General features: G+C 33.4%; 1 protein-coding gene and 1 pseudogene across 1 annotated transcript; both read right to left on the bottom strand.

Moving 5' to 3' along the window:
* Nucleotides 1-368: 368 nt before the first annotated feature.
* Nucleotides 369-12,709, bottom strand: LOC132300936 (uncharacterized). Its single transcript, XM_059798242.1, has 2 exons — nucleotides 12,146-12,709; nucleotides 369-854 (listed from the first exon to the last, which is right to left on the bottom strand). Exons 1-2 carry the CDS (start codon nucleotides 12,707-12,709, stop codon nucleotides 369-371), a joined length of 1,050 nt encoding a protein of 349 aa, XP_059654225.1.
* Nucleotides 9,178-10,902, bottom strand: LOC132298864 (kiwellin-1-like; annotated as a pseudogene).
* Nucleotides 12,710-13,358: the final 649 nt, after the last annotated feature.

Below are 13,358 nucleotides of genomic sequence, written 5' to 3'. Positions count from 1 at the left end.
ACATTCTAAATGATTTTTGAGTATAGCATTTAATCCGTCAACAATACCCGTGTGAAACTCCCATTAACTTTCATTTTAGTTGGAAATTAATGGAATTATTCCATTTTTGAAATAAACATATATCGATTGAAACCGTTTTAGAGAAAGGGTCTCTATCTTATTGATTATTACGTAAGAATTTTTATTGATTGGAGTGGGCAATACAACCGAATTGGCAACCTAGCAATACTCTTTTGCAAATGGCACCCTTTCGTCATTATAAAGCTCTTTAAAAACTAACACTTATTTTCAGTCGTGTCTCACTCGCGTGACATTGATGAAAGAGCATCCAAGTCCCTCGTACATGTATATATATACCATCATGCAAATCAAGCATCAGACCAGTAAACGTCTAGCTGGCCCCACTCATTTTGTGGCACTCCCAACGCCTTCCAAACAGCTTTAGAGGCATCAACAATGTCATTTGGACATGGAGGCTGGTAATCATGGTCCGCGTCGCAACCGGTTGTTGAGTCGCACTCGTCCACCACCTTGGCCTTCACACTCCTTCCATTACCATGGATGATAATGTTCTTTGAGCACCTCTTTTGGTGGTTAAACCATCCGGTTGACAGCGCCACCACCGATTCGTCATCCGAATGGAACTTACCGTTACATTCGGATTCTCCACCACCATCACCACCTTCCTCAAAACTATTGATCGTGAGGACTGCCTTTGTGTGGCTCGACACTTTGGGCGAACACTTGTACGTAGTATAAAGCTTGCCCTCCACACAGCACTCGGAGTCATTGTCCTTGTTGCACGCCTTTGGAGGTGGTTTTCTACCCCTTATCTTGGCACTAGGCCTGCAAGTCTGAGCTTCGACGTTCGAAAATATGGTAAAAACAAGAAAAAAGAAAATGAAAATAGGCACACTTGAAAAAGCTTGCTTCTTCATTTTCTTTTTTCTCCTAGCCAGCTCTAGCTATAAAACTCTTGGTTTTGGTGGGAATGGAAGAGTCATGGTGGTGAGTCATATATATAGAGAGAGATGGGTTACTAACTTACTCAGGTAGCTGTCATTTAATGTGGAATTACGGCAGTTTTGTATTCTCAAAAATTTCACCATATTTGTACAGATTATTTTTAAAATGTTATAATAAAATATTGTGACATATATATATAAAACAAACAAACAAACAAAAAAAAATATATACACCACGAGTCTACGAACCAATAATTGTCCGCCAACCGAAGGTGTGTGATGCTTTGACATTGACATATACTTTGTTCCTATATATATGTTTACAAGAATCTGTTGGATGATAATTGTCTCAAATGATTAAATAATTGAACAAATTAAGCTACATACTTGCAAAAAGAATACCCTCTTCAAGATGAATCTCGGGTCTGGAGTTTTGAGCAACTACCCTCTGATTCCTTTCATGGCATTGAAGAAGGCTAGCTGAAGCTGCCAAACACTTTTTTTTTATCTAAGTTTGAAGAGATTCACATTCTATTTAATTAACAACCATATCATAAATTAGCTTTTTCAATGAAAATGTGTTTGTTAGAGAAAATAAATATTGGTGGATGGTGTATTTAATTAACATGGATTATTAATTTTATGAAATGAGTCCCTAAATTTATTATTTTTTTCAAAAATTCTTTTTAATTTTTTTTCCCCCCATTCTTACTCTTTTTCTTCATTTTTTTATTAAAAATATTGCATTCCTTTCTTTAATCAATTAAATCTTTTTTTTTTTTTTTTTTCCTTTCAAAGTTTTCTCATATCTTTTCTTTTACTATAGAATTTTACTTTAATGTGCCCCCTTAATCAAATTTCTAGCTCCCGTCCATGGAGAGTAAAAATCTCACTGTTACTTTAATTATTAAAATTAAATCAAAGTTTATTCAAATGGGCATGTTAAATAATAGAAATATCAAATTATACTAAATTTAAGCTTTTATAAATTATAATATATGACAGTTAAGAATGTCTCCACACTTAGAGCGTTAGAAAATGCCACCCTCTCGGAGAAAGTCTAAATGAACACCAAAAGATAAATTATTATGTAACTTTTCTTGGGTGCAAATAATTTTTTAAAGATCGCGGATATATCCAAGTTTTATCCGATTCGTGCGGAAAAGAGGTCTTGCATGCATATAATGGATAGTGTGGAGCCTGATAAATACGAGTATTGTACACTAAGACTCAACTACAGGAATCCAACTACACGGTAAGTTGGCGGGAGATTGCAGGGGCCCAAAGGTGGGAGTTTGGGGGTTTAAAACAGCCCTGAATTATTTGAAGGATATTTCAATAATTTTTGTACTTTTTATGTTGCCCTAATATGAGGGTATTTATTCATTCTGAAATCTCTGTATTCAGACCATTTTTTACCTTGAAATTCCTACAACTCTTGGACGTATTTCTACTTTTGGGTGAACCAAATAAAAATGTATGTATTCTTGGTGCGTGTGTGTTTGGCTTATATATATATATATATAAACTTATTTTTGCAACATTGCACGAGTCTTCTGAATTAATCGCTCGGATCACACCTCAATAACCACACCCCATTTATTGAGAAAAAAATATTATGCGTCTGTTGCAAAGTTACATCACATGCACGAAGAAATGTTCAAAGGTGAGAATTGAACCAACAGGCCTTTGGCCTAACGATATAAGACTCTTACTTTTTAAAGGAAAGTCAGGAGTTCAAACCTCAGTAGAGGCAGTCTTTGTGAGTCCCAACTAAAAAAATAAAAAATAAAAATAAAAAAAGGGTGAGAATTAAGTCTTGAGAAATTCTTGAGGGCATGTATATAAATATTAAAGTACAGGTTGTCTTCTGATTTTGGTTACCTTTAACATAAAACAACATTAATTAATGTGCAATTGATTGGAGTCATATATTTCAATTTAAGGTAAAGTTGAAAAGACAAATATCTAAAAATGAATGCGCTTCAACAATACCAATAAGTGGAGTGAAACCATTTAGTTGTTATATATATGGTGTCCACTACTTGTATAGTGTTGAATTTATGGTGCAATAAATAAGAGGTAAATTTACTTGGTTAATGGTGCATTAAGGATGAGAGTTAATGGTGGATGTTAACTAATGCAATGTTTGGGTATAAATACGGATTGTTTATTGTTACATTGAGGTACCTGGATTTAATAGAAAGTAATAAGATCTCTCTCTCGTCTCGACATTCTTCTCTCTATATTGAAGATATAATTTTATGTCCTATATTTTCTTTTAGATTCACAACACGTTATCAGCACGAGTCTCTAACCAACTGAGACTTGAAAGAGAAGCTCTCACACTCTCTCTCTATCTCAACTCATATATCTTACTTGTGATATTGGTTTTGATAGATTGTTGGGTTTGTTTGTTTGTTTTGCCAAAACAAATTTATTTCTCACTTCAAAAGGTAAGCACTTCTTATATTAATATCATTCAATATTTAAATGAGATATGTGTATATTTATAAGGGTAGGTTCTACTACCTTTATTGTTTATTGTTTAACAATTTAGGCTGGTTTATGAGTTAACCGCCATTATTATATTTATTACTTATATGCGATACTGCTGGTTTATGTTTTAACTGCCCTTATTCTATTTATTATATATATGGTTTTACCACCTTTGGTATCTTCACATATTAAGATCAAATATATCAATAATATGTAGTACTACTGGTTTAAATTTTAACTGCCCTTATTCTATTTATTCTATATGTTTTCTTTGTGCCATGGTTGATCATGAAACTTCTTCAACATGGACTACTATTACTCCATCAGGTATTAATTACTTCTCATTAATAACGAAAATTGATAGTATATATTAAGATAAAATATATCAATCATAGAGCTTTTATCTTTACATATTGGATTCACCAAATTTTCATAATTTGAAGGATTTGTTGATATTGAGTCAATTCTTATTCTCACACACAGATATATGTATATATTATTATATTGTTATGAGGGGTTGTATATGTATAGTTGAGAGAAAGACAAATAAATGGAGTGATTGGTCAAGAAGAGTTAAAAGAGCAACTAGGTTGTTCATGAATTTAGTAGCCTTGTCTGATTGGTGATGGTGACAAAAGTAATATGTCATTAATGACCCAAACCATTGTAGTCCTATCTCCCAGAATGGACAAATTAAACTTTCGAATTTAAATCCCATTTTTCTTTCCCACGAAAATAAATTAAATCCAACTTTATGTTATAGTTGTTATAGATATATATGGGATTCACTCCCTATTAATATGTTTAGTGCACTATCCATATAATTGTATGAGGCATGTATAAGTAGAGTTATTATTACTGGGCATGAATTATATATGTATACGTTTCATATGTGATAAATAAAGTAATCTAAGTGGCTAACATAAAGACCCACCTTATCATATATATTTATATATATAGATCAATATGTGTATATTGCAAATGGTGTTTACTAAAACAATTCGTTTATATATTGATCTTTAATGAATAATATTTTAGTCCCTAATGAATCATATATTGTTTGATCGATTATAACATTTTCATTATTAACAGATTACTTATATAATATAATAATCAACTAAGCATATATATATATACTATTTGCGTACATAATCAATAAGGTTGGTTTTTACTGTCTTTTTGCTTTATGACCGATTTTACTATCATTACTATTTCATTAATTCAGGTAAGGTTTTACCACATTTTGTTTAATAATTTATTGAGTGTTTTTTTATGATTCATTCAAATTTAGAAAATGTTTTGTTACATGACAAAGGCTTGATAATATTGTGGGCATAATTATTTTTTGAGATACATTTTATGATATTGAGATTACAAATAAATTGAGAAATCAAGAGTCCTTGTAGGACTACACAAAAATAATGATTCATGATAACTTGAAAATTGAATATCTCACGGTATAAGACCCACTTATCTTATGATAAAAATCACAGAGTATTGTGATCTTTCTAAAAAGCTCAGTAAGAATGGATACAACTGTGGTTGCACGATTATGAAATTATTGGCGAATATAATTCGGCCTTGTTGATAATCAACTATATTGAGATAATGTGGAGAAATAATTACTCATGAGTATATGTTAAAAAGAATATAGCATCCACTTATCACGCCAGGGCGTAGATTTATGAAATACTTGATGTGGAGTAAATATTACTGAAAGTCATATATTGACAAAGAGATACTCCACTAATCACGTTGAATGCATGGATTTATGTAAAGCTGATATCATTGTGATAGAGTAAAATAATGAGCTTTTATTGAGATATTACCAGTATCACTAGATCGAAAACGATTTCTAAAGAGAAATCTGCTCATTTCACGGTGTCCATGGTCGTGGGTATAGTCATGGTAAAATTAACTACCAATGCCATAGAGGTTATCACTATAATTTCATATTGTATCCCTAAAGGTGGGGCCACAATAATATGAAACAAACAAAGGGAGAGAATTTGCCTCAACCTCTATAGCACATGTTCCTTGTTATCAATATGAAATTAATCAGTATGTCGATGAAAATTTGATCAACGTGAAATTACTTATTATCAGTGTAACATCAAAGAGGAAAAGGTTGCACAATATGCTTCTTATCTTATTCTTACCGTATGCTTCAAAGCATTTAATTGATCTTTACCAAGTCACAATCTAAAAAAATGGGACAAAGATAGAAATGAATTTTATATGATACTTGTGAATATTTAAGCTTTTATGAGGTAACTAATATTTTGATTAGTAATATCCACATTGCTTATTTATACTTCCTTTTATTATCTATTTTATGAAGCATGTTTTATTTTATTTTTTTGTCAAAGTTAAAATGAAGTTTGAAGGTAAGGACCTGCACAAAATTACATTAACTCAAGGTAAGGATATATGTCTTGTGGACAGTAAGACTATCAATACTTCGTTATTGAAAAAATTTTCCGTAACAAAATAAAGGTAATGTAGAATATATCTGTCTCACTTCCATTAAGAAATATATATTAGAAAAACTTTATTTTCTTATGCATATTATTTTATCACCAAAAGCATTTTTATTTATTTTATATTCACAATAAATTCTTCTATTATTTTCTTATGAAATATATTGATCCCCAGACATAAGTTGTCTTTATTGCACAATGTGTTGACCTTGAGGGGGAGAAAGGGTAAGATCAGAAATGCCAAATGATATTATTTGGAATACTTTGAAATTATATATTTGATCATTGTACAAAGAAATATGAACAAAAAGTTCAAAGGATCATTTTCAAAAATGTTGCAAACACTCACTGACATAGAGAAATATCATCATGTGTGCCAGTTGATAAAATATCAGGAAGAATTAAAGTTCTGTTGGAACATATTGTCAGTATTGCAAATGCATCAAAAATATGCGTGACATAACAGTCGATGCAAAATATTCTGTTCTATGAAAGTGAAAAAGTACTAGAAAGAGTGCATAGTAAAATAGATACTCCTGATGAGGCCAGTTAGCTAACAATGCTAAAGTAGCCCTTGATGAGGCAGAGGCACTTAATGTGGTACATGCAAAAGAGCATGATGAAATGGGTGCTCTTATAGAGACCCAGTTAGCTAAAAGTGATATAATGAGACAAATGTCAAAGAGCATGATGAATGATGAAAAGGGTACTCTTGAAGAAACCCAATTAGCTGACAATGATAAAATTGTCGTTGATAAAATGCATGCCCTTGAGGTGGCAAAGAGACCTGACGAGGTCCAGTTAGCTAACTATAATAATATTGCAAAGGTACCTGAAAATCAATGAGATCTCAATAAATTATAAGAAAAGATGAAACTAAAATGAAGTTGTTAGGGACAACATATTCTCGTATACAATTGTTCTTCATATAAACAATGAGGATCCGGAACCTAAAAATGAAAATGTCAAAGAAAGTCGACTGAGAAATGATTGGCCAAAATGGAAAGAAGCAATACAGACAGAGCTAAATTCATTAGCTAAAACGTGAAGTATTTGGATCTGTAGTCCAAAAACCTAAGGGTGTAAAGCCTGTTAAGTACAAATGGGTATTTGTATGAAAACGTAATGAGAAAAATGAAACTATAAGATATAAAGCCCGACTAGTAGCTCAAGGTTTCTCACAGAAACCTGGTATTGACTATAATGAAACATACTCTCCTATGATGGATGCAACTACATTTCGATTCATAATACATTTGGCAATTACAGAAAGATTGCATATGCATCTAATGGACATGGTAACGGCATATTTATATGGATCACTAGAAAGTGATATTTATATGAAAATCTCAGAAGGATTTCAAATGCCTGAAACAAAACCACGTAGTATGTACTCGATCAAATTACAACGATCCTTATATGGATTGAAACAATCTGGGCGCATGTGGTACAATCGTTTTAGCGAGTACTTGATAAAAGAAGGGTATGTGAATAATCATATTTGTCCATGCATTTTTATTAACAAGTGAAGATATGGTTTTGCTATTATTGCAGTATATGTTGATGATCTGAATATTGTGGGAAAATTGGATGAAATCGAAAAAACAACCACTTATTTAAAGAAAGAATTTGAGATGAAAGATCTCGGAAAAACAAAATTTTGTCTTTGTTTGCAGATTGAACACTTATCAAGTGGAATCCTCGTCCACCAATCAACATATACAGAAAAGATTTTGAAGCAATTCTATGTGGATAAAGCGCACCCATTGAGCTCCCCAATGGTTGTCCAATCACTTGATATCAAGAGAGATCATTTTCATCCTCGAGAGGATGATGAAGCACTCCTTGGTCCTGAAGTGCCATATCTCAGTGCAATTGGTACTCTTATGTATCTTGCAAATTGCACACGACCGTACATAGCATTTTCAGTCAATTTATTAGCAAGATATAGTTCTGCACCAACCCGTAGACATTGGAATGGAATCAAGCATATATTACGATATCTTCGTAGTACAATTGATATGGGATTGTTTTATTCAAAAGAATCAAACTCCCAGTTAATTGGATATGCAGATGCTGGCTATCTCTCTGATCCACACACAGCTCATTCACAAACAGGATATGTGTTTACCTATGGTGGCACTACTATATCATGGCGAACTATAAAATAGACAATGACTGTAACTTCTTCAAATCATTCAGAGATACTTGCAATTCATGAGGCAAGTAGAGAATGTATTTGGTTGAGATCTATGATTCAGCATATTCGAACAACATGTGGTCTTTCATCAATAAAAGATAGCCCAACAGTATTTTATGAAAATGATGCTGCATGCATTGCACAGATGAAAGAGGGTTATATCAAAAGTGACAAGACCAAGCATATCTCACCAAAATTCTTTTATGCATATGAACGTCAGAAGAATGGTGATATTGATATTTAGCAGATACGTTCAAATAAAAATTTAGCTGACATATTCACTAAAGCACTACCAACTACGACGTTTAAAAGGTTGGTACACAATATTGGAATGCGTCAACTCGGGGATCTTTAGTGTTGAACTTATACAGCAATAAGGGGGAGCATTAAATTGAAAAGGTATTGGCATACTGTACTCTTTTTCCTTCGCTTAGGTTTTGTCCTACTGGATTTTCCTGACAAGGTTTTAATGAGACAGTTTTAACCTATACAATACCATTTTCATATACACAAGAATATTATACTTTTTTTCCCTTCGCTAAGTTTTTATCTCACTGGGTTTTTCTTAGCAAGGTTTTAACGAGGCATATTCTTAGTATTGTGTAGTGGATTCCAAGGGGAAGTGTTATATATATGGTGTCCACTACTTGTATAGTGTTGAATTTATGGTGCAATAAATAAAAAGTAAATGCACTTGGTTAATGGTGCATTAAGGATGAGAGTTAATGGTGGATGTTAACTAATGCAATGTTTGGGTATAAATACGGATTGTTTATTGTTACATTGAGGTACTTGGATTTAATAGAAAGTAATAAGATCTCTCTCCCGTCTCGACATTCTTCTCTCTATATTGAAGATATAATTTTATGTCCTATATTTTCTTTTAAATTCACAACATCAGTAAAGTAGTCTAATAAAAACGGTTGGAGAACGTCCAAGGCCCTCAAATACTTATTACGTAAAGGAAAATGATGAAATGACCAAAAAGGGCCTCCATAAATCAAAATCAGGCTTATCATTACTCTTGTGCAAATTAAGCATCAGACCAAAATATGTCTAGCTCGCCCCGGTCCTTTTGTGGCATGCCTAAAGCCTTCCAAACAGCTTTAGAGGCATCAACAATGTTATTTGGACATGGAGGCTGGTAATCATGGTCTGCATCGCAACCCATTGTGGAGTCGCACTCGTCCACCGCCATGGCCTTCACACTCCTTCCATTACCATGGATCTAAGCACCTCTTTTTATTGTTAAACCATCCAGTTGACAGCGCCACCACCGGTGTGTCATCCGAATGGAACTTATTGTCACATTTCGACAGTCCACCACCATCACCTCCCTTCTGAAAATTATTGATCGTAAGGACCGCCTTTGTGTGGCGTGACACTTTTGGTGAACACTTGTACGTTTCATAAGGTTTTCTCACAAGGGCAAATCCAGGAATTGTTAATAGGGGGGTTAATATTAAACAAGAGGGAATTGGGGATCGAAAGATTAAAGAGTCTGAAAATTTTAGAAACAATAGGGTTAGACTTTAGAGGAAGAGAATGAATGAGCTCTCTGATTTGTACAAGATTAGGAATTTAGGAATTCTCTGTGCTTTGACTTAGTGATTGTTTAGGGTTTGTTTAGGGTTTGTTTGACTTGAGCCTATTTAGTTGGACATTTGTTTTAAAATTGTGGCTTAAATATTGGGCTTGTTTGGATGGGTTAAAATTGGGGAGCTAATACTACTACTACTAATTTTTTCTTTTTTAAAACATTGGGCTAAATATACATATACTAAATAAATAAATAAAAATTAGGGGGGGCTCACCCCCCGCCCTGCCCCGCGGATCCGCCACTGTTTTCCCACCACTCAGCACTCAAGAGTCATTCTCTCTGCTGCATGCCTTAGGAGGTGCGTTTTTTGCCCTTTATCGTGCCACTAGGCTTGCAATCCTGAGCTTCAATGTTCAAAAATATAGAAAAAAGAAGAAGAGAGAAAATGAGAATGGACACATTTGAACAAGCTTGCTTCTTTATTTTCTTTTTCTCTCCTGATCTAGCTAATTAAAAAACTCTTGGTTTTGGTGGGAATGGACACATTTGAACAAGCTTGCTTCTTCATTTTCTTTTTCTCTAGCTCCTGATCTAGCTAATTAACTAACTCTTGGTTTTGGTGGGAATGGAACAGTTTGGTGGTGAGCTATATATAGAGAGAGATGGGCTACTCAAATAGCTGTCATTTAATGTGTAATTACGGCAATTTTGTACTCTTTATGTTCTCAAGAATTTCAACATTGGTACGTACAGATTATCTATGAGGTTAAAAGTATCACTGGAACTGGAAGCGAACAACTCGAATCTACGGAGATACTAATGTGACATATATAAGGACTCTCTACATTATAATATATATGTATATATTATAGAATGTAGAGAGTATGTGTATATATATATATATATATATATATATATAAGGACTCTCTACATTCTAGATTCCACAACTGGAAAAGAACAACTGGAATGTATTCTAGAATTAAAAATTTAGTGACGTATTACTATATTAGTAAAAGTAGAATATGTCACTACTTTCTAGGCTTGGTTTTAGTTGGTGGGAGTTTTGGTGCAACCATGCATAATGTTGCTCTATTGTAATTGGAAGGTCATAAATTCGGAATAAAAAATTTGTCTTTTTGCATGTGAAAATAAGATTGCGTGTATCTAACATTCTCTATATTTTGCAATGACAACAGCTTCTTGTACTGAATTTGCCATTTTTTATTTTTTATTCTATGCTAGAGTTTGTGTTGCTGATTAGTTTGATTAGCGAATCTTTGTTGTTTCTTCCAACGAAAAAAATTATGTCTTATCCAATCCAGTTATTAATGTAAAGATTATTACGGATACATTGAGTTTTGGTCCCTTTTTTATAGAGTCAAAGTTGTGATATTTTGAAAAAATAGAATTGACCAAAATACTGATGTGGACATGAAAAAATACTATTCATCTGTCCAAATTACCCTTATTATTTTCATATACCACTTTTGTGCATTTGAGGTGAAATTTAATCTTTTATATATATATATAAAAGATTTGATATGAAAATTTGCTAAACGAGTGAATCTAATGACTCGGTCTCTTGATCGACCAGTACTGTATTTAAACAACAACGATGACAATGAGAAAGAAAGTTATAAAAAAGCAAAAATTATGAAGATGAAGAAGATCAGAACAAATGAAAATGATAATTATATATGAAATGGAACTCATTTCTAGTTGTTTGGTGGTTCTGATATTGAAGCTAGTGTTTGAAATTGTTCAAACTCAACTCGTATATATTAAAATCTTAGTTCTAATATGGTACGAGCTTATGAACTTCAAAACCAAATGTAACAACTCAAATCCTGCTGCACGTACCAAGCACAACCCAACTTTTAACTGCACTACTAAACCCCACCTCCCTGCCAGTTCAGAATTATCATTGGGATGATCAGGTCTGAATTCAACAGCATTTAGATTAGTTGCAAATTAAAGTAATAGCCCTCAACTCCAAAGAGTTGACTCAAGTGGCAAACGTTGGATAGTACTTCACAATGTCTCACACTTGGACCGTTGAATGAAGGAGACTTGATCAGGTCTAAATTCAACAGCATTTGGATTTGCCTTTTTTTTTTTTTTTGTGTGTGTGTGTGTGTGTGTGTGTGTGTTTATTTATAAAACTTCTACTTTCGTAGGTGAAGAACTACTACTGATGGAGGTACAATCTTGATGGTAATCAATTATCTTCTCACATAAATAAAAAAGTGCATTAATCAGTAAGTCATATGATTAAGTATGTATCAGCATTTGAAAATCCAATAACTTTTATTTTAGTTGGAAACTCACAGAAGTATTCCATTTTTGCAAATTGCAACCAACATTTAGTCAGTCATGTCACACTCACGTGACATTGATGCAAGAGCATCCAAGCTCCTGGTACATATATGTATATATCATCATATTATCATGCAGATCAAGCATCAGACCAGTAAATGTCTAGCTGACCCCGCTCATCTTCTGGCACACCCAACGCCTTCCAAACAGCTTTAGAGGCATCAACAATGTTGTTTGGACATGGAGGCTGGTAATCATGGTCTGCGTCGCAACCCATTGTGGAGTCGCACTCGTCCACCACCTTGGCCTTCACACTCTTTCCATTACCATGGATGACAATGCTTTTCAAGCACCTCTTTTTCTTGTTAAACCATCCGGTTGATAGCGCCACCACCCGTTCGTCATCCGAATGGAACTTACCGTCGCATTCCGATTCTGCACCACCATCACCACCTTTCTCAAAACTATTGATTGTGAGGACTGCCTTTGTGTGGCTTGACACTTTCGGCGAACACTTGTACGTAGTATAAAGCTTGCCCTCCTCACAGCACTCGGAGTCATTCTTCGTGTTGCATTCCCCTGGAGGTGGTTTTTTACCCTTTAACTTGCCACTAGGCTTGCAAGTTTGAGCTTCCACGTTCGAAAATATGGTGAGAGATAGAAGAAAGAAAATGAGAATGGACACACTTGAACAAGCTTGCTTCTTCATTTTCTTCTTCTCTCCTATCTAATTAGCTCTTGGTTTTGGTGGGAATGAAATAGTTTAGTGGTGAACTATATAGAGAGAGAGATGAGCTAGCAACTCAAATAGCTGTCATTCAGTGTGGAATTTAAGGCAGTTTTGTACTCTTTATATTCTCAGAAATTTCACCATTTGTACATATTATCTATGACAACTGGAATATATTAAAATATATTAATGTGACATAATAATAGAATTAAAAATTTAAGTTAGTGACATGTATTAGGAAATGTTGCTTATTTCACTACATTCTAGGCTTCGTTTTGTGTTGTTAATTAATTTGATTAGTTTGATGAATGTATCTTTGTTGGATGTTCCAAAGAAAGAATTGCGTCGTATCCAATCTAATGATTAATGTATAATTCATCAATCTATACTTTGTTCAAAGCAAATTTTGCCAATATATATACGATCCTCAATTCGCGTCTATTGTAACATAAATAATTTTAGACTATATTTACCTATATGAAATTGAAGTCTTAAAATTAAAATTGGTATAATTGAAGAAAATTTTGATTTAATTTTTTAAGTTGCTTCTCTGATCCATTTTCATTAATTTCAATTTCATGTAATCAAGCATGATCATAAGTTTTTCAAATCTTGCTTCAACAAGGAA

The sequence above is a fragment of the Cornus florida genome, unplaced genomic scaffold, assembly GCF_030987335.1.
Source record: "Cornus florida cultivar Cherokee Brave unplaced genomic scaffold, ASM3098733v1 CherokeeBrave_3.0.0_Hap2_Chr03, whole genome shotgun sequence".
Classification (NCBI taxonomy): domain Eukaryota; kingdom Viridiplantae; phylum Streptophyta; class Magnoliopsida; order Cornales; family Cornaceae; genus Cornus; species Cornus florida.
The sequence above is the reverse complement of the archived record's forward strand: the minus strand, read 5'-3'. Positions and strand labels throughout refer to the sequence as shown.